General features: G+C 36.7%; 1 protein-coding gene across 6 annotated transcripts in view; it reads right to left on the bottom strand.

Moving 5' to 3' along the window:
* RELCH (RAB11 binding and LisH domain, coiled-coil and HEAT repeat containing) overlaps positions 1-21,171 on the bottom strand; it is an 83,733-nt gene that overhangs the window by 10,894 nt on the left and 51,668 nt on the right. For 2 of the 6 annotated variants that reach the window (XM_075142521.1, XM_075142519.1), the window contains exons 16-27: positions 20,239-20,386; positions 16,619-16,775; positions 15,949-16,072; positions 14,826-14,874; positions 14,338-14,417; positions 13,350-13,456; positions 12,665-12,764; positions 7,553-7,635; positions 7,306-7,369; positions 5,584-5,722; positions 4,515-4,631; positions 3,386-3,474 (exon numbers count right to left, since the gene is read on the bottom strand). In XM_075142521.1, coding sequence (XP_074998622.1) covers positions 3,386-3,474; positions 4,515-4,631; positions 5,584-5,722; positions 7,306-7,369; positions 7,553-7,635; positions 12,665-12,764; positions 13,350-13,456; positions 14,338-14,417; positions 14,826-14,874; positions 15,949-16,072; positions 16,619-16,775; positions 20,239-20,386 — 1,257 coding nt within the window. Of the gene's footprint in view, positions 1-3,385; positions 3,475-4,514; positions 4,632-5,583; positions 5,723-7,305; positions 7,370-7,552; positions 7,636-8,303; positions 8,387-12,664; positions 12,765-13,349; positions 13,457-14,337; positions 14,418-14,825; positions 14,875-15,948; positions 16,073-16,618; positions 16,776-20,238; positions 20,387-21,171 lie in introns of those variants that run through there. The other 4 variants (XM_075142520.1, XM_075142518.1, XR_012672446.1 and 1 more) reach the window with 3 other exon arrangements.

The raw sequence follows: 21,171 nt of genomic DNA, 5'->3' as shown, positions 1-21,171 counted from the left end.
CGAAGCTGGTGAAGGGCCTGGAGCACAAGTCTTATGAGGAGCAGCTGAGGGAACTGGGGTTGTTTAGTCTGGAGAAGAGGAGGCTGAGGGGAGACCTCATCGCGCTCTACAACTACCTGAAAGGAGGGTGTAGTGAGGTGGGTGTTGGTCTCTTCTGCCAAGTAACTAGCAATAGGACAAGAGGAAATGGCCTCAAGTTGCGCCAGGGGAGGTTTAGATTGAACATTAGGAGAAATTTCTTTACTGAAAGAGTGGTCAGGCCTTGGAACAGGCTGCCCAGGGAAGTGGTGGAGTCACCATCCCTGGAAGTATTTAAAAGACGTGTAGATGAGGCCCTTAGGGACATGGTGTAGTGGGCATGGTGGTGTTGGGTTGACGGTTGGACACGATGATCTTAGAGGTCTTTTCCAACCTGTATGATTCTATGATTGTATATGGCAATTTTACATGACAATATAGCACATACTGCTCATACCTATTCCCTTGGGTTCTCTTTGTTTGGTCATAGGACTGACTATGAAATCATTTAGACCTCCTCTAGGAGAGGTATTTTAGAGATGTAACTCTATATTTAGAGACATTTAAGAGACATAACATGTGCTTAATTATTATAAACAATACTGCAGATGGACTAAATATTTTTATCAAGTACTGATTATATCTCACTATCGTGCAACTCAAAATGCAATTATTTTGAAAAGAAATAGAAGGCAAGTGGAGAAGGGTGAAGAAGGGACTTGACACGGAATTAGAGATGCTGGCAAAGTATCCGAAATGTCTGCACAAGGTGAAACGTTTCTTTTAAAGATGAGAGGGTCTGGCTTAAATGCCCAACTTGCACTTTTGTTTATATGAATTAAAGGAAAGCAAATATGAGGGATAAGTGGTAAATGCTGCCTGACAGGATCACAAGCCAATTCCACAAATGTTACATTTCCAAGATGAGCATAAACTCTGTACTGATGTTAGAGCCACAAGAGCTAAGGCTCTGTGAATGAGAAAATGTGGTTTTGTAACTGATATGCCATATGAATTGTGAATAACACCACAGTGACCAAAATAATGAGAAAAGAGTTAATTCTGTTTATGCAAATGTCTAACTATTTGAAACAGTAAATCACATTTACTTCAGAGAACATAATTTTAAGACAGAAGGCTTGAAAGACAGACAGTAGAACTAACTGGGCCTCAGAGGTTTCTATCATGGTGCCTACAAATATCCTGTTGTAGCAAGGAGCTGATTAAGCACCAGATTTTCATTTCTACAGTAAAAGCTGTAGTGAGTTTTCTAACCCACTGGAGCAGGAGTAAATATTTTTAAATTCATGTTTCTCTCTGGCTAAAAAAATAAAGCACTTGGCATTATGCCTGAAGCCAATTAATCACAGTGATACAGAATGTGGTAAAGGAGGATTGAGAGCTGTCTTTATTTATTTATTCATTTTTAATCCTATTTAAGCCCTCAGTTCCTTCTCTGGCTACAAGACTCAAACTCAGTCAAATAAGCTGTTCTGTTCTAATTCAGGGCATCTTTTGAACTGACTATGCCCTTAAACCTTAGAAGTTGCACTAACTATTATACAAAAATGAAGTATTAGTATTTGTATCAGTTATCCCATTAGTGAATATGACAGAACAAAGAAAATTAAACTAAATCCAACTTTTGCCTGCTACAGCTTTCAGATATATTCCTAGACTTCCCAAAAGACAATACATTTCCCAGCTCACTCTGAACACAGAATATCATCAATGCCAGATCTCCTCCAGTGCTACTTTGTGGTAAGGAAGTGCAATTCTGTTGCCTTTGACTGATGCTCAGGTCACTACTGACTCAGCCCTCTGAAGTCAGATTCCTTCCTTTTAGGTCTGAAAGTTCCTCATATTGTAAATTTATAAAATAATATAATAATATACAGAAAATAAAAGAATGAGACTATAGGCTATTAGACTGAAAATATAACTGGAAGAAGGGACTTGTTACCAAACGTAAGAACTTAGAACTAGAAGAATATAGTTGTCTCAATTAAGTCACTTTTGCAAACATAAGGAAAAGTAATTACTTTTCTCAAGTACAAAATAATCCATGGAAGTGCAGTATTAACCTTCAAAAACCAGAAAGATGTTCCTTTGTACATTTTGATTAAATGTTTTCCTCCATCGCTTGAAATGTTCATACTGTCAAGATTTTCCCAACATGCAACTAAACTACGTCTCTCATTTTCAGCTACTGACTTAATATCTATGTGTTTCAACCTCTGTTAATGTTCATCCTTTTCAAGTATTTACAAAAAAGTGCACAGATATATGGCCAAGATTTTCAAGTTTCTCAAGTCAGCCTCTCCTGCTAACTCTTCTCTTTTGCTACTTTCTGTAAGCTCCTTCTACCAGAGAAGATCTTGTTAGCTCCCATGTTGTCCTGTCTGCTTATTATAATTTGCTTTTTACAATTCACAGAATCACAGAATGGTTGAGGTCAGCAGAGGCTTCTGGAGGTCATCTGGTCCAACCCCCTGCTCAAGCAGGGCTACCTACAGCCAGTTGCCCAGGACCATGTCCAGACGGCTTCTGAATATCTCCCAGGATGGAGATTGCACCACCCCTCTGGGCAACCTGTGCCAGTGCTCGGTCACCCTCACAGGAAAAACGTGTTTCCTGATGTTCAGAGGGATCCCCCTGTCTTTCAGTTTGTGCCCACTGCCTCTGGTCCTGTCACTGGGCGCCACTGAGAAAAGCCTGGCTCCATCCTCTTTGCACCCTCTCTTCAGGTATTTATATACACTGATACGATCCCCCCTGAGCCTTCTTTTCTCCAGGCTGAACAGTTCCAGCTCTCTCAGCCTCTCCTCCTGTGAGACATGCTCCAGCCCCTTCATCATCTTCGTGGCCCTTTGCTGGACTCTCTCCAGTAGGTCCATTCTTCTGTACTGGGGAGCCCAGAACTGGACACACTACTCCAGATACGAAGCGCATCCCATGTATTTCAGGACTATACTTTCCCCATCCTTGCCTATCATTTCTCTCCTGCACTCCACCAATTTTCATCTGCATTTCCTTGGATATATTGTGCCATTGATTTTAGTGTATCCTTGTTTTGATGAAAAAACAGATAGCCATTTCCTTTTTCTTCAGTCTACAAGGATCTATGTTTCAACATGTATTTCTGACAATTGAATATTTCTCTGCAGAGGTCCTCGGCTTAGAAATACATTTTAAAAGACTTTACTGTTCTTTAAATCATGTGACCTATTCCTTATCAGAAAAACCCTCAATGCTATGTTTTCATACCACTTATGAGTAGCTCTCCTTAACTTTTGGTTTTAAATACCATTACATTTGAACTTTTGCTGCCACCTGCATCTCATACTCAGTAAACATAGCTGCTCACCTCATGTTCTGGCGACAGATGTTCCATGTCAGTTCGTAAACACTTAAGTCCTGGTAAAAAGTGATTGACCATTAAATCCTCTGAAATAACTAAAAACCAGGTTGTTAAGGTATTATAAGGATTGTCTTCTGAAACGATACAATTTTTTTTCTGTCTTCTGATAATGTTATTCTACTGAACACAGGGACAAGCTACAGCAGCAAAACCCAAGAAAACATAACAGCATTTGACACTTCATGACTAATAAAAAAGAAAACAGTTCTGAAATACATTTAACTTCATATATTTCATTCATCCATACTATTCTTTTAATATTTTTTTTTCATTTACTGGTTAAGATCAAGGGCATTGTTTTTGTAGCTTTTTATTTTTTTAAAGTATCTATCACTTCCACTATATTGGGTTTGGCTGAGATGGAGTTAACTTCCCTCATAGCAGCCCTCATAGTGCTGTGCTTTGTATTGGTAGCTAGAAAGGCACTGATAACACACCCGTGTTTTGGCTACTGCTGAGCAGTGCTGGCACAACATCCAGGCTGTCTCTCCAACATTCCCCCCTCACCAGTAGGCTGGGGATGGGCAAGATCTTGGGAGGGGACATAGCCAGGACAGCTGACCCAAACTGACCAACGGGATATTCCATACCATATGACATCTGCTCAGCAATAAAAGCTAAGAGAAAGGCGGGGGAGGGGCGGCATTCGTTATTACGACATTTCTCTTCCGGAGCAACTGCTATGCATATTGAAGCCCTAACTTCCCGGGAAGTGGCTGGACATCACCTGCTGATAAGAAGCAGAGAATAAATCTTTTGTTTTCTTTTGCTTCCACACGCAGCCTTTGCTTTTGCTTTATTCAACTGCCTTTATCTTGACCCACAAGTTTTTTTCCATCTTATTTTCTCCCCTCCTGTCCTGCTGAGGAGGGGAGTGACAGAGCAGCTTGGTGGGCACCTGGCATTCAACCAAGGTCAAACCACCACATCCACCTTCTGTGAAAACCTCTTCTTTATGCTGAGCAGACCATGTTTTACATCACACATTCAAAGACAAAATTAGTTATTTCTCAAGTATTAATCTTCTCCCCCCACCAGAGAATTAACAGCTAAACTTCCCCTAAAAAAAGGATACAACAACAGGAAAGAGCACTGTAGGCTTCAAACAGGTGGGTAGCGATATCCAGTCTCTTTGAATCCACAGACTGCTGGTTGTTGACCAAGGCTAACTTGTGCAAATGTGGAATAACAACTGTAAAAAGTAAATACTGGACTAAGTATTTGAAATTGCTTTCTGTAGACTTGCTTAGCATTAAACAGTTGCTAAGTGGCAACTGCAGGCATCTGAAGCATCACATCAGTGTGGAATAAGAACTGCAAATAATGGCTTTTGATGGGACTGCCCTTGCGGATTTAACTGATCAACTCAAACTTGAAATAAAACTGTGGTAACACCACCTAAAATAAAAAGGTACCTCGGAGTACCTTTGAAATAGTAACAGTTTACAGAAAATATTTTGCAACATTATTACTCTCCTGCTGCTAAAGCTGTCTAAAATATGCTTCTATTTGATAAATACAGCTGATAAGCTAGTGACAGAGATATGCATGTCATAAGAAATCTTCACTGACTATAGAGAAAGCCTATTTAATGAAGTTAGCCTGCTAAACTAGATGAATGCAGTTGGGAGGCATGGTAGCTCCTCACATTTTGTTTACAAGTATCTTAAAAACAGTCTTAATCAACTTTGCTCTTCTATGTGCTTTACATTTCAGAGCCATGAAAAAAAGCTGTTTTGTTAATCTGGGATGCACTTACATTCAAGATGTGTGGAATACTTGAAATTTATATGCTAGCAGGGGGTGAAGCAATGGGGGAGGGGTGGGGAGAGGAAGGCATTTTACATGTCAAGTAATTAAAAAAAAGACAACTTCAAATTTGCTCTGCAACAAAGTGAACAGTCCTCTCCGGCTCTGAAATCATTCATCAGCATGCGCTGGTGTTCTATATACACACCAAAGTTAGTTAAAGTGAAAATTATATTAGCAAAGTCTTAAATACTGGCACATATCAAACTCTGAAAACAAGAATTTTCATCAAACTTTTTGTAAAGACAAAGAAAAAAAAAAATCAATGTAACCAGCATATTATTAGCTTTGGGACATAAAGAGGAAGACTGCATCTTCCCACTGATGAAACTTACATTCATCTCTAAATCTGGGCTCAGCATTAGGTCCAACTCTTCCAAATGTTTTTATGATTTCTGTATGTAGAGAATGTTGGTCTTGATACTGAGGGTCCTCCAGGAAAGATGCCAGCTGCATTTTCACTCTTTCCAGAAGCTTAAATATTTCCAGAGAAATAAAAAGTACACAAAGGAATGAAGAAGCTAGAAACCGTTATGGTCAGTTCAGAGTATTTCTATAACCTTCCATATTTCAGATGATAAACGTCGGACCTTCTGTTAATTTACATTTTTTTCTGACAGGATGTTCCAAACTCTTCGATGTAGCTCTACATTTTAAAGACTGTTAACAATGTTTTAGTCTGATCTATCTTTAACTATAGACAGGTGCTTCCATATAGCCGGTCTTTCCTCCTGAGGTTTCCTTGGTGTTGATACTCACATTTTTCTACCTGATATTAAAATTTCCCTCTCACTATTAATAACTTTGGAGTTTTCCTCTTTAATTAGAACTGAATTCATGTTTTTTTTTTGTAATATATCTCAATTACATATGCTCAATTTCTGCAGAGGACAGATGCAAAAGTTAGCATCATAAAATCAATGGAATTAAAAAGATTTCTTCAACTAAAGGCTAGAGAAACTGAAAATACAAATATATCTAAGATGACATAAGTATTTAATTTGTATTTAAAGTTGTAAAAATAACATTTCCTGATACATTTTGGAAGGCGATATTACCTCTGAACTCCAAGGCTTATTATAATTAGTGCAATGGATATCGTAATTTTTGTGTGGTAACAAAACAGTATTCCTCCCAAACTGATTATAGGCATGCATTCCAAGCTACAAAATTGTAACTTATCCATCTTCCAAGTACTTGTGAGTCATCACTGACTTCTTACTCACATTTCCTCAAACACATTCTTTTAGAATATGTTGAAATTACAGGAAGAATGCAAGCTCTGCAAAAAGCTGCAAGGAGTTTAAGAAGAAATTTGATTGTACAGTTATTATATGAACCAAAATACAGTATTTCTACTGCTTACAGCAGAATCCTGGGTGTCTTTTTCTGAATTCTGATTGATTACCGAAGTTTCATCATTTAAAAAGCAAGGAGGAATTGCATATCTGTATTATTCTCAAGGATTATTTCAGTTATGTCACTATGATGTCTTTTAATGCCATCTTGGACACCATAGGCTAAACCAGCAGATATGACAGGAACTACAAGAGATGTGCCCTTCTAAAGTAGTTGGAAGCCAAGCAGGATATCCTAAAGCATCTAAAATGGTGCAATACACTTATGTGGAGGTAACTGAATCCCACCATGACTTTTTGGTTAACATTTTAAAGTAAAGCTATTTTATTTGGAAATAATGGATTTCTCAACTGTATTGGAGAATGTTTTAAAAAACATTTTGAGCATGGGATTTCCCATCTTCTAGCACAGACCTCCCCCTCTACATATCTGTTTTTCTTTGTTTATATTTGGTTTGATATTTAGAAGGAAATGTTTTTATTAGTTAAAAGAGGGTTGGCTTGTTTAAAAAAAAAAAAAGACCATTGCAAAATTGGAAACATTGCATTTTGGAAGAGGATATAACAAAGGAAGAAATAATTTAAGTTGCTTTTTTTTTTCCTCCAAGTTCATTAATAAATTACTGGATTTCTGGATTTATAAAAAAATCACCCACTTCTTATGCTACAAAAACAACAGCCTGACAACATGTGTCTTACCTCTCTCTGAGTAACAGTTTCCATGATGGTCCCAAAAGCAGGAATTGTTGCAATCCTTACTGAACTACAACAGAAAAATAGAGTCTTTAAGATGTATTAAACATTAAGAATAAAATTAATTAAAAATAAAGCAAAATTTAAAAATTAGTACTTTAAGTTACATTAGTTTCTAGCAATGACAAAACAAAAAAAGCAGACCAGGAAAAAGACAGACAGGATTAACTCAAGGTCTCAATCTGAAACTCACAATTCAGGATCACTGGACAAGGTAACAAGGGCCGGAGCAACCCGCTTGTCAACTAAGGCTTCACTCATGCCTCGAAGAGTCAGCTGTAAACCAGTCAACATGCAATAAAAAATGGTTTGGTAAAATTGAAGAACTGGGTTAGCTGTGACTGAGGACGGGCAGGTAAGACTCTTGGGGTTTTTCTTGGTTTAGTCACCCACACAAGACATTAAAACAATTAAGACTCTATTCATGCTGTGGCATTTATTAGTAACAACCTGTTAGTGAGATTAGCAAAGCATCCCTCCTTAGCTTGAAAGAAATACCACATCAGAATGTCCAGGAAATTAAGTACTACGGTTGTCTATCAGAAATTATACAGCCAAAACTATTTTGTACATCACTAATGCAGATGATATTTAATTTTACAGTAGTAAAGCTGATAGCATTACAGAACATATTAATATCCAGCTTTCTGCTAGAAATTATGGAAGCAAATTTCAAAAATGAGAATATGATTAAATATAAAAACCCATAAAAATTAAATGACATTGATTTAAGTTTTCTATTTAAACTTTATTCGGCAGTTTTATCCAGTTTAGTTCTAGGTGTTGCAATAAACCTTTTTATTTACAAATAAGTAATTTAAAAGTTACATTTGTTTAAAAGTAATTCAATTTTTGTTCAGCTAGAATAAGAAACAGAACTGATGGTTATTTCTTCCTAAGTATTAAGAGGGATGCTAGGTATATAAGACAGTCAGGAAACTTACATTTCAGGGTCACTGGAGAGAGTAATGAGAGCAGGAACAACTCTCTGAGCTACCAGAGTTTCATGTACCCCCTTCACCAACAGCTGAATGGTCGGAGCAGGGGGGTATCACAGGTGATGCACGGAAAGAGCGAGCACAGTATCATGGGAAGAAGAACGGCACAACCAAGAGAGAGAAAGAAAAAAACACAAAAAGCAAACCAAAATTAGAAGCTAAGCAAATACTGCTACACTAGTGCTTCATATATGCAAAGGCATGAAGAAAGCTGAAGTGGTCTGGCAATCAGCACAAACCTGACAAATTCAACAATATGATAATGTTTTCTCTATTTTCAGCTATTTTAAAACTTGAACTCTCAACAGTTTAGCAAGTAATTATGTATTGTAATTCAAATTCTAATATAATCATATATTATACATATAATGATGTATAGTTAAATACTAAAGCGATGCAAATTTGAGTTTGACAGTTTAATCTAAATGCTGTCCCTAACTCAATGGAATGGTATTTGTTACAGTAGGTGGCTGTCACATGCAAAAGAGACATCTTTAGCTAGGCCAAATGCGTGTAGTTTTCCTGCATGATCCCGAGTGATACATTTCAGACCTTTTACAGTGTGACAAACAGCACCTTTGCACATGCCACTAAGCTTTCCTCAAAGTCATTCAGGACTATTTTAGATTTAACTGCCATCCAGGCAGTATGTATGTGAAAATTCCCAAGTTTCCCTTGCTGGTCTATGCAGGTAGAAAATGGAGAATCCTTGGATTATCCATGAAATGTATTTCACTAAGTCTCTTTGCAAACTAAGGAAGAGATGTATTTCTTGCAATACATCCCAAATGCTAAAAGCTGAGATCACAGTGAAGTTTATTGCCTATAGATATGTGGAAATTGTTTGAATTTAGATGTTCCCAGGTGATTTTTTTTTTTTAACATTACTTATGTAGCTATACATAAGCATACATTTGCTGCATATGTAGTAGATGCCCTTTACATGTTGTCTACATATGAAAACCTACTAATTTTCAAAAATGACAAGATCCAAACTTTCTCCATTCAGCAAAACAGTTTTTTTGACTGCATTAATAAAAAAGGGAAAGCCTTGATATTTCCATTTTGTATCTCATGTAAGGAAGTCTGCATATATTTGCTGGTTTTAGGAGATAAACACAAAAGGCTTATCAGTAGTTTCTGCAAGAAATTTGAAATGTTTTTTTAATATTTAGCTATATTCTAATTACTCGAATTACATAATGAACACAAATTAAATTCTATGCTTTTCCCCCCAGCAGTGTAACAAGAGAACACTAAGTTCCATAGGGCATGGGGAAAGCAGTAGCTGTCAGTATATCACACTACTAAAAGCAGGCAATATTTACACCCTCTAACTAGAGAGGGTTTTACATTCTGCTATTTGTTTGAGCATTCCTGCTTTACCAACTTTGAATTTATAACAAAGTAAATTATGAAAGATTGGAAGGAACCTGACTTTCCAGAAGCCTTCTACACAAAGCAGTAATTTTTATTAAGCAATATTTGTGTGTGCATGTATGTACGTGCATGCACGGGTGCACACATGCACTGAACATATTGCAGCCTTATAGATAATAACTGGAGAAGGAAGAATGGGGAGAGAATTGTTAAGCTGTGTAAGGAACGTATGCATTATTGCTGCAAAGCACCTGGAGGGGGAAAGCTGCAGCTTCCTATACTTGTTATTCAGAAAGTATTAGGAATGTCAGTTCAACTACTACATTTTAACATTAATACATTTCACAATTATTTATGAGTGGCAACAACTTAAAGTGCTGATGTGTTGAGCTTATGGGCTACTCTTCAAACAGCTGTTAAGGACATAGCTCGCTGTTTGACTACAATGATCTTACTCTCATATATAGATTTACCAATTTTCCCATTGATTAAAACAGAGAATGCTTACTATTTTCAATTTTGAAAAAACAGGGACTTGAGTCTTCTTTACTAATCTTAATTTTGAGAAATTACTAGAGGTAATGTAGTGCTTTGAAAAAAAATGCTTGGGATTTGTATAAATAGCAAACAATTGAGAATCATCTCAGCTTCATTACTATGTGGGCTGCCACCCTTTTAATTATGGTAAAGCATGGTAAACAGCATCGTTCTGTCTTACAGAAAATAAAACATGCTTTATAATTCAAGTGTTATTTTGAAGTGTTCCTACCCTTGAACCTAAACAGACCAACAAAGCTTGTAACTCAACTATGTGCTTCATGTTCAAACCAGCAGCAATCAAATCTGTTTGCATTAACATTCAAATGGGAAACTACTGACTGCAAACATCAACACAGAAGCAACAGAAACAGCTGGATTGGCAAAGCCATGTAGCAGCATGTCAGGTCACGGCGAGACAGACAATGCAAATCCTGTTTTGATTCCTCTAGATCAATGTGTGATCATTACTTATGCATACTACACCTTAAAAATGGCAGCACAAAGCTTCCTGCCCCCAAAGGAGAGAAGGGGTAGAATGGCTCCAAATCACTTCTGTGTCCTTCCAATCCTTAACAGACTGTAAAGGTTTGGTAACGCAGCCTGGCAGGCCCAAATCATGGCAGTCTCCGTGCTGCTGCACAGACCACTGTGCTGCTCAGAATCTTTATAGTTCTCATATAGCTGTCCTGCAGGTGACATACTCTTTATCTCATTATCTAATCGCTGGGCTTTGCCATTCAGCAGCCTCTGAGATGTCAGAAATTCCTTGAATGAAGGAATCTTCCAAAAGTGAAACCAATTATTACCATCTCTTTACACAGGTGACTTCCCAATTTTACATATTGCCATGTATAATTATGTATGCTATGGCTATCAAGGATGTGGCAATATGATACTATTTTCAAGTGAAAAAAAGTGTCTGCAACAAAGTTGCCTACGCTTTAGTAAAAACTGAAGTATACTAGGAAACAAGCAATCAAATAGCATGCAGGACTGCCTAAAAATAATCAAGGTGCAGTTGAATTTGAAAAGAAACTGCAACCAAGACAACAGCCTGTTGTAACTGAGGTCTTTCACATGTTTGGCTAATGCTTATGGAAAAAAAAAAGCAAGCTTATTGTTACAAGTATAAAATATAAGCAATATCCTTGTTAGATTAAAACGAAAGAAAACAAACAAACACCAACTCAAAAATATTTTAAGAGTAACCAAAAATTGCCATCTCCTTTTTAAAGGGAGAGGAGGGAAAAAAAACCAAAAACCCAAACAAGACAAGGTTGGATGTTTTCAACTGAAGTCTCAGGATATGTCTTAAAGTGGTTGTTTAATGCTTTATCTGCAATGACTTGCAGAATTGCAGTAAAGAACACTAATGGTTATGTTAAGCGCTTTTTTTTCCAAGGCAGACTTGAGATTTGTTTTTGCAAATGGATGCAAGGTAGCAGGTTCAGCTAAAGGTCCACTGCAAAGCTAACCCAAATGAGTCAAATGTGGAAGAAACACACACAAAAAAAGAAATGGACAGTGATAGTGTAATTAGAAATATTTCTTTCTAACTTTTTTTTCAAAAAAAAAAAAAGGTAATCTCTTTGTTTAGCAAGTGGAGGATGTCCCAGAGTTTTTGTATATGCCTGTTTTAATTAACACTTGATGAAACAAAGGCATGATGTGGAAATAAAAGCAAACTTATTAGTTACATGTAACACTCTCTACCCTGAACAAATTTATAGATGTTAAGGGAAAGATGAAGCTGTCACTACGTGGCAAGTAAAGTAATCGTAAATTATTTTAAGTTTTACAAAAAAATACAAAATTGTTTAAATGTATGTTTTTGCCACCATATTTGGCACCAATGGAAACTAGTTTGAATTACAATGCAAGTGCATTGCATACACAAAAGTATTGAAAACGGATAACTTGTGAATTAGGCTACTGATAATGTGTTGAATAGCAAAAGCAAATGTTAAAATTCAGAGAGATGCTTGTTTATGTTTATCTACAGACCTAAGCAAACACATTTGACAACGTATTTAATTCTGGTTTGAACACAGTTTAGCAATGAAATGCATTTTCATAATCAGAAAGTGTTTTTCAGCATGCAATAATCAGAATGCCACAATCAAGTCAGCAGATCAAAGAACACATACACAGTTACTACAGAAATATCTTGCAAGTAGCTAATGACAAATTGCTTAATGAAAGATGTGCTGTTGAACAGAGAACAGATACAGAAACAACTGCACAACAACTTCCTGCTCCATCACACAGTACACAACTTATTTAAGCCATTTGTAATTTTTAAGAATGTAGTAATACTATCTGAATCACTGTTTTTAAAAATAAACTCTAGTTTTAAAAAGGTGTAAAAAAGTTTGGATAACACTTACCTCAAACATTCTAGCAGCTGTACATCGAACAAGAGCAGAAGTATGGACAACTCCATACCATAAGACAGTTAATAGCAGCTCATGATAAGCTGGGTTTGCACTAAAAGAAAACAGTTGGGCAATCAAAAAAACCTCCCGAACCCTAAGTATGTTCTTTGCCTACAAAATGTAGGCTCAAGAATCCACTGCTCAACAAATCTAAAACTCCAACATTTATCCTTTCTGAAGGATACATAACATTTGTGTCATTCTGAAAGACATGAAACATGTTGCTGTCTAGAAAGTATGTTGCATTTTGAAGTTCTTTTTTTTTTTAAAACAACTTTAAGAATATAATTTTCAGTAAATTATGATACTGAACTGAATGCAAATACATATCTAGAACACATAATAATAGTATTGAAAATACAAAATTAATTTCCATTTTATTCCTCAATGACTGATTTTTGCAGGTTTTTTTTGTTTGTTTTTTTGGTGTTTCTTTTTTACACTTCAGAATTTTTTTACCGCTACATTTTTAATCCAGAAATTAAAAGTATAAATCTTGTGAAACACCAAGGAAAAAAAGCAAGTATACCCTTTATTCACCCGAAGCATCAGTTATTAAAATTACAGCCAGATTAGCAGCTTTAATAAAAACTTCTAATGTATTTAGATCTAGTCAACTCCAAGGTATATTCTTTACCCCAGTTCCACAAAGGAAGCTTTCAGACTATCAAGAGGAGCATGCGATAGTGAAAGCATGGTCATTACATCTTCCAAGAATCCAACTAACAGCTTGCGATCTTCTTCCTGAAAGAAGAGTGCACAAATGCTGAATGTAGTAGAAGCATTGCTGCGGTTGTGATGACCTACAGCTACGAAAGAGACAAACTGTGAATGAGAACAAACTAGATTTAGCTTTTAACAATCTTTTATGAATTTAAAAAATGTGGTTTAAGAACAAGAACCTTTCAAAGCAAACACAAGAAGAGACTGTATTTCTGTATTCCATCAACTAAGCACATACGTGTGCATAAATTACCCAAATTGTTTTACTAAAGAAACTTCTAAGAAGAGTACTTAAACACTTTCATGGCTCCTGACAGTTAGTGATTGCTTACAGTCCACTAAACATCTGTGAGATGATGAAGTATTTATTTTTTCCTGTAAGCTACGTATACGCCAGTCCATAACTGCTGGTTACTGGAGGATTAGGTGGTATTATTTATGGAGTGCTTATTTTAGTACTAGGTAACACTAACATTTTAAGACTCCAACTATGCCCAAAATGGCGATTTACCTGCTTATCTTTTTCAATAAATTTTGCAAAATTGTGTTTGCAGGGATTACAATTAAATGGCCAAGAACCCATTTATTGAATAACATCAATATTTTTGATAGAGGCACATGGCAGCTGTCAATGTCTGAGAGTTAGCAGTGGTGAAGACGCCAAATGTAATTTTAACTTTTACTGAATTCAGGCTTTAACACTGATGACTATCGTCTAAATCTAGTAGACAACCTGACTAGAGAACTTTGCTTTTAAATGTGTTTACAGCTGTCCTCTTATCTACCTATCTTCAAAGCACAAGAGCACTGTAAATTTTCAAAGAAAACAGTAAGGATTTTTTGGTAGAATAAATTTTACATATTATTATACATTTAACAAAGAAACAGAAAAACAAACCTACCTGAATATAACATGTAAGGACCCCTGTTGCATAGATGGGAACTGTGGCTTTTGTTAGCACTCCATTACCTGCTGTGGAATCTAATGAAACACAGTGAAGAATTTAGGTTTTACATATGTGTGTGTATAATATGTATGCTATATATTTTTTATATATATAAGGTAGACTTATATGTGTGTATTATAAGTATTTTATATATAGTCACCTTTTTATATATACATGAAGAATTTATATACATATATATGCATATATACATGCACACACGTGCTAAATAATGCTCAAGTGGTATTTGGATTTGAGATTTTATTTGTACTTTACACACAATCTACAACTTCAGAATGTTCCATTCAGATTAAGATCAGATTTTCAATATTTCAGAAAGATGACAGAACTGCAGTCTGAAAATGTTATTTGAACAAGAGACTGACAGTTTTTTTCCAGTTGTGGTTAAGGTCAATTTTTATTCATTTGAGTAAAAAGCTACTTACCTATGTTTTCCTCAGACAGTCTTAAAATTTCTTGGAACTGTGGTTTTACCTATACAAAGGATGATGAATCCCATAAGAAGAAAACCTGTTACCAGTGTCAATTAACTTAGGAAAAAATTAAGAATAAAAAAAAACCAATTTACCGAAAAAGGACATTTTGAGGGTACAGAAAGAAAAAAGCCTTTAAAAAGCACAGACATCTTTTACAAAAATTGAAAGTATGACACAAGAGAGTAAAAATTTCTATTGAGTACCCACACTGAGGTAGCAGTGTTTAGCACTCCTGATACCAAAAGTTGAAGTCTCTTGGCAATATGCTTAGTTGGGCTTTATGGTTTATGGTTTTACCAAGCTATATGTAAAAAAAAAAAGTTTTAGTTTTATATCTTTGCTGTCCATGAAGTGCTCTCTTCCAAAATATAGCTGTGATAATCACTCTCAGAACAATTTTATAGAAGCAAGAGTTCTAAAGATAACTTACAGAAGGGGCTTTCAAAGACCAGTGACTGGTTTTAATCTCCCCTCTGGAAGCAGCACATAACGCTAACCCTGTTTTGTAATTTTAACTTTAGGTAATCCTCTCATGTTTTATAATTTCCCTTTAAAATATTTTTGAATTATATTTAGAAGTTATTTTATTGAGAAAAATGATATATTTCCTTGATAAAAATGTTTAGATATCATCTACAGAAAGTATTTCGGGCAGGGAAAGCAATAATTTTAAATTTCCAATCAAGTACAGGCTGGAGTACTTATATATGCCACAATCACTGAACAGTATGCTGTTCTGAAGAAAGAAAATTTTAAATCACTAGAATTAGGATGATCTCTCCCACTCTCTATGCCATTCACAAACAAAATATGAAGAATACAGTTTAAAAAAAAAATCCCTCCTTGTTGGACAAGATGAGAAGGCCATTCCAAAATGGTCAAAAACAGAAGCCAAAAGGACGCAAACAGAGGTTTAAAAATAGCAGGTTTAAATGTACTTATGGAAAAGCATCAGTGCGACATGCAAATATAAATGGTCACTTAAAGTGCGGGTATTCAGACACACCGTAAATATGGAGAATATATATTATCAAGGTACTTGTTTTGTAGAATATTTAAGGTAATATCTTACCTTAGTGTTTGTAAAAATTTTCCCAAATGTCCTACAAAGTCTCCAGAAAAATCTAGAGAACTCATGGACACAGGCAGTTGATGCTACATTGATCTTGCCAACTATTTCTATAAGCTGTGGTAGCCTAAAAATCAGGAAACAAAAGGATATTAAATACTACTCTGAACTTTTGTTTCTCTCCAGTTATACTGTTTATATTAATAAATATATATGTACAGCACTATTGGTTACAATAAAATTATCTACATGTTCTGTACAATTCCTGACCCTTGAAGAAGGCAAGTGTTTAAGTGCTAGAAAAGTCTGACCTGTATTCTCAAACATCTCTTACGGCAGCACAGTGTATTTCATGAGATATTCAGAATACAACAATCTTCACTTCAACAGAGAACTGACTATACTACTGCAAAGATGAAAGAAACTGGTTTTTTGGAGCAAGTAGTTACCTACACATTCTGCTAGATAGTTGGTATTTTCTGAATAAGGTCAAAGTCAATTCAGTATGAAAACTAAAACACCTAACAAAAATTCAATTTTTCCTCTTTAATAATTCTTAAACACAATCATACTTAAAATTCTTATGCTTAACAATTGTTAAACATAATCATGCTTAAGGACTATTAATTTTGACACATTTTAAAATTAGGGATCATAAGACAAATTAACTCACAGTTGATTGACTACCCATAGCAAAGTCTCCCAGCCTGTGGTACCCTCATGTTCTAGCTGATAGTCATACAGTTGCAACAACACTGCTAATTGTTCGCGGCTTCCAATGATGATGGCCACATCCTGAAGAGGCGATACAGGTCGGGGAAATCTAGTGACTGTAATAGCAGAGAACAAGCTATCATGAACAACAGAAGATGAAAATACCTTGGAGGTGATGTCAGTAAAGATAGCTAAGAAAGTCTGAAACTCTTTAGTGCCCTCTGTATATGGTTATCAAATTGCTTTTTAAAAATCAGTGAGTTAAATCCATCTCTGAAACGATTACATAACCCTCACTTAAAAAGAGAAAACGCCGGTACAGGGAGATTATGGATTATCATCACCAGCATGGCTTCACCACGGGCAAATCTTGCCTGACCAACCTAGAGGCCTTCTATGGTGGAGTGACTACATCAGTGGACATGGGAAGAGCTATGGATACCATTTTTCTGGACCTCTGTAAGGCCTTTGACACAGTCCCCCACAACATCCTTCTCTCTAAATTGGAGAAATATGGATTTGGTGGGTGGACTTTTCAGTGGATAAGAAATTGGCTGGATGGTCGCATCCACACAGTAGTGCTCAATGGCTCAACATCCAGATGGAGACCAGTGACGAGTCGTGTCCTGCAGGGGTCTGTGTTGGGAGCAGTACCATTTAATATCTTCATCAATGACATGGATAGTGGGATCGAGTGCACCCTCAGCAAATTTGCAGACTACACGAAGCTGAATGGTGCGGATGACACACCTGAGGGATGGGATGCCATCCAGAGGGACCTGGACAAGCACGAGAAGTGGGCCTGTGTGAACCTCATGAGGTTCAACAAGGCCAAGTGCAAGGTCCTGCACCTGGGCCGGGGCAACCCCCGGTATTAATACAGGCTGGGGGATGAAGGGATTGAGAGTAGCCCTGCCCAGAAGGACTTGGGGGTACTGGTGGATGAAAAGCTGGACATGAGCCAGCAATGTGTGCTTGCAGCCCAGAAGGCCAACCATATCCTGGGCTGCACCAAAAGAAGAGTGGCCAGCAGGTCAAGGGAGGTGATTCTGCCCCTCTACTCTACTACTGCATCCAGCTCTGGAACCCTCAGCACAAGACAGACATGGACCTCTTGGAGCGGGTCCAGAGGAGGGCCACAAAAATGATCAGGGGGATGGAACGCCTCTCCTGTTGAGGACAGGCTGAGAGAATTGGAGTTGTTTAGCCTGGAGAACAGAAGGCTCTGAGGAGACCTTATTGCAGCCTTTCAGTACTTAAAGGGGGCTTATAAGAAAGATGGGGACAGACTTTTTAGCAGGGCCTGTTGCGACAGGACAAGTCGTAATGGTTTTAAACTAAAAGAGGGTAGATTTAGACTAGCTATTTAGACTAGCTATAAGGAAGAAATTTTTTACGATGAGGGTGGTGAAACACTGGAACAGGTTGCCCAGAGAGGTGGTAGATGCCCCATCCCTGGAAACATTCAAGGTCAGGCTGGATGGGGCTCTGAGCAACCTGATCTAGTGGAAGATGTCCCTGCTCATTGCAGGAGGGTTGGACTAGATGACCTTTAAAGGTCCCTTGCAACCCAAACCACTCTATGATCCCGAAGAACACACTGCAGATTTACAGTAGAATGACTTGCAGGCAAGGTTTCCTGACTTCTATCACTACACTTTAATCATTTAACTGCTCCAACCTTCATATATTAAGTAGTTTTTGACACTCCCCACTCCCTCCCTGAACTCCTTAATTATTTGAATTATCAGAAGAGAGTAATTTACACGTAAAAAGCAAGACCTCAGAAAAATTCTAGACCACTAAAATATCTGGGGATTGAAAGCCTGCTACACCAACATTGCTTTTATTAATCTCAATTCATGTCAAGCATATTTAAAATTATTCAGCAATGAAGTTAAGCAACAAGAACATCATCTTTCCTACTGCAAAATTCAAGAAAGCAAGCTTGCAGTTCCTGCAATGCTACTGGATTAGTGAGAAGTACATGAGATTTTTTTCCTCCACTTTTGTGGAGGAAGAAACTGTCAGACTAGGCTGAAGCCTGGAATTTTTGAATTCCTTATTTAAGTAGTAGCTACTCAGGGAAAAAGTGCTCATCTTCAAATGACTCAAGTCAGCTGAATGAGTTTTATCATGGCATGTTTAACATCTTCACATTAATATCGCACATTAAGTACCACTACTTTCCAAATTCTCCTTTAAGGTTGTTACCCTTTCCTTGCATCTTCACACACAGCACTATTATCAGCATGTGTCAGGTATTACCAATAATATCTTTAAAAACTGTTTGTAACAGGAGAAAACATTCTACAGGCTAGGATTGCAGACCTAAGTATAACTTCACTCTGAGGCCATTCAGTCTGCTAAGATATTACATAGATACATAACAGATGGTGAAGCTCCTGCACTAGGCTGTATTTTTCCCACTTCATAGAATTTTTTATTTGTAAGAGTTAACTGAAATTAAGGCCAGCTATAATAGCTATATAAATAGCTTCTTAAGCTATTATTGGCTATTAGAGGGAAAAAAAACTCAGAAAAAAGGTTCAGAAACCTTTAGGAAGTCCAATTAAGGATTGCTTTGCTTTCTCAAAAGCTTCTTTTAAGAAGTAGAGAGAAATAATGAGAGCTGAAATAAAAACTTTTTTTCCGATAATGAGGTCTCTCAAGCATGGAAATGGGTGGAAAAAGGAAGCATTACTTAAAGACTTGCTAAGGGAGACCAATATGAAAAAAACATTTAAGAGGCAAATTAGAAGGCAAAACTGTATTTTTTTCACAATTTATGTTGTGTATTAGGACAACAAAGTATTTCATTGCAAGACTCTCATTGGATTACATAAAGCTATATCATTGAGCACAAAGAAGCCATTTTGCCTGTAACACTTCTAAGTAAATACGGAAAAAAAATCCAAAAGGATACCATTTAGTTCTCCTTTATTCTACTGGCAATCATTTCATAAATATTCACAACTTACATATTTCTTCTGCATCAGTAAGCTGATATTTGTAATTAGTTAAATATCTGATAAGGGTTCATGTCAGACTGATGAAAGACTGACTTCTTTCATAGGACTGAAGTAGGAGCAGAGGGAGGAAACGAAGTAGAAAGACGTTCTCCCAAAAAGGGAAAAAAGGAACAAAGAAAAAAGTCATGACAAGTCAAGACAAATCTTCCTATGCTGGAATCTGCCCAAAAAAAAAAAAATTCTGTCAACTCAGCAACATTAAAGAAAGAAAATTCACAACATGATAGAGATTCCCTGAATTTCTTTCTCCATACTTGCTATATATGAAAATACAACATAAGGAACAGGTGGATTAGAAAAAAAGGCTTGGGGACATAAACTTAAATCATTATCGTGCAGGCAGTGTGCTAGAAAAATCTAAAGCGTATACATATATTCTACAACTTATGCTTATGTAGTAACCTTAAATACACACAAATCCCAAGCAAATGTGGACTATGGACTATTTCCTGAAATTCTTCCTTTGCGGTTAATAGTGATTTGAGATGTGTCACTGAATTCTACTTAAGTTTATAAAAATTCCACATATCAGAAATTAATCATTTACCTTCTATTTGTGGTACTTCTCCCTGAAGTTTAGCCTTGCTTGTGAAAGGTGCATTCTGTAGCACCAGTGCAAACAGTGAAGGAATCAATGACTGCAGAGCAGACAGATACATGTGGAGCTTATGTTCATCCAAGCCATGTTCTCCTTCCTGAAACAAACAGGACATTTACTTAAAGTTTTCGGTTTGGATGATCTGTTGCTTAGGCATGTATTCCCTGGCAAGAGATCAACACATCTGTGATGAGCTTCTACACAGAGACACTAATTATGTAGCAATTTATCCTAACCACAAGCTTACTTTGTGTCACCATCCAAATCCCCTTGTCACCCTTCAGTCACTTCTACTGAAAATATTCAAGCAACAGAGTCTTTGGCATTTAATAGTTCATGTCGATGACCATACTGATATTCCGAAAGAACACTTTTCAGAACATTTTGGAAATGTGAATCTTTGGTCTCAGAGACCAATGCACCTAAAAACTGAATAAACTAGTCGCCTGTACTCTGAAAACAAGTGTCTTGGTTAAGTGTGTTCGATCGTTATGAGACACCCTATCTTCCAAAACTTTCCAGATATCTACCAAATCAAGCAGGCTGACGAACTGGCTCATAATTGCAAATGACCTAACTAAACCATTTAATTCTTTTTTTTTTTTTTAATAAATACTGCACTTTATTAAAAACTACACTATGTGACACTTAAAACCAATTTAAATATAGGGCAAATGCACTCAGAATAACACATATCATCTGGTCACAGCCCCAAGCAAGTGTCTTCTGAACTGCACTTTGATTATTGGGCTATAAAGCAAAACATTGTTAAAGCAGAATATGTTTGGTTTTTGGGGTTTTGGTGTTTCGTTTTTTTCCCCTCTTCCAAAGGACAAGTAAAAGTTATGGAGTTACAACAAGAATCTCCAGACAATTTTTCCC

This window comes from Calonectris borealis, chromosome 2, assembly GCF_964195595.1.
Source record: "Calonectris borealis chromosome 2, bCalBor7.hap1.2, whole genome shotgun sequence".
NCBI lineage: Eukaryota > Metazoa > Chordata > Aves > Procellariiformes > Procellariidae > Calonectris > Calonectris borealis.
The sequence above is the reverse complement of the archived record's forward strand: the minus strand, read 5'-3'. Positions and strand labels throughout refer to the sequence as shown.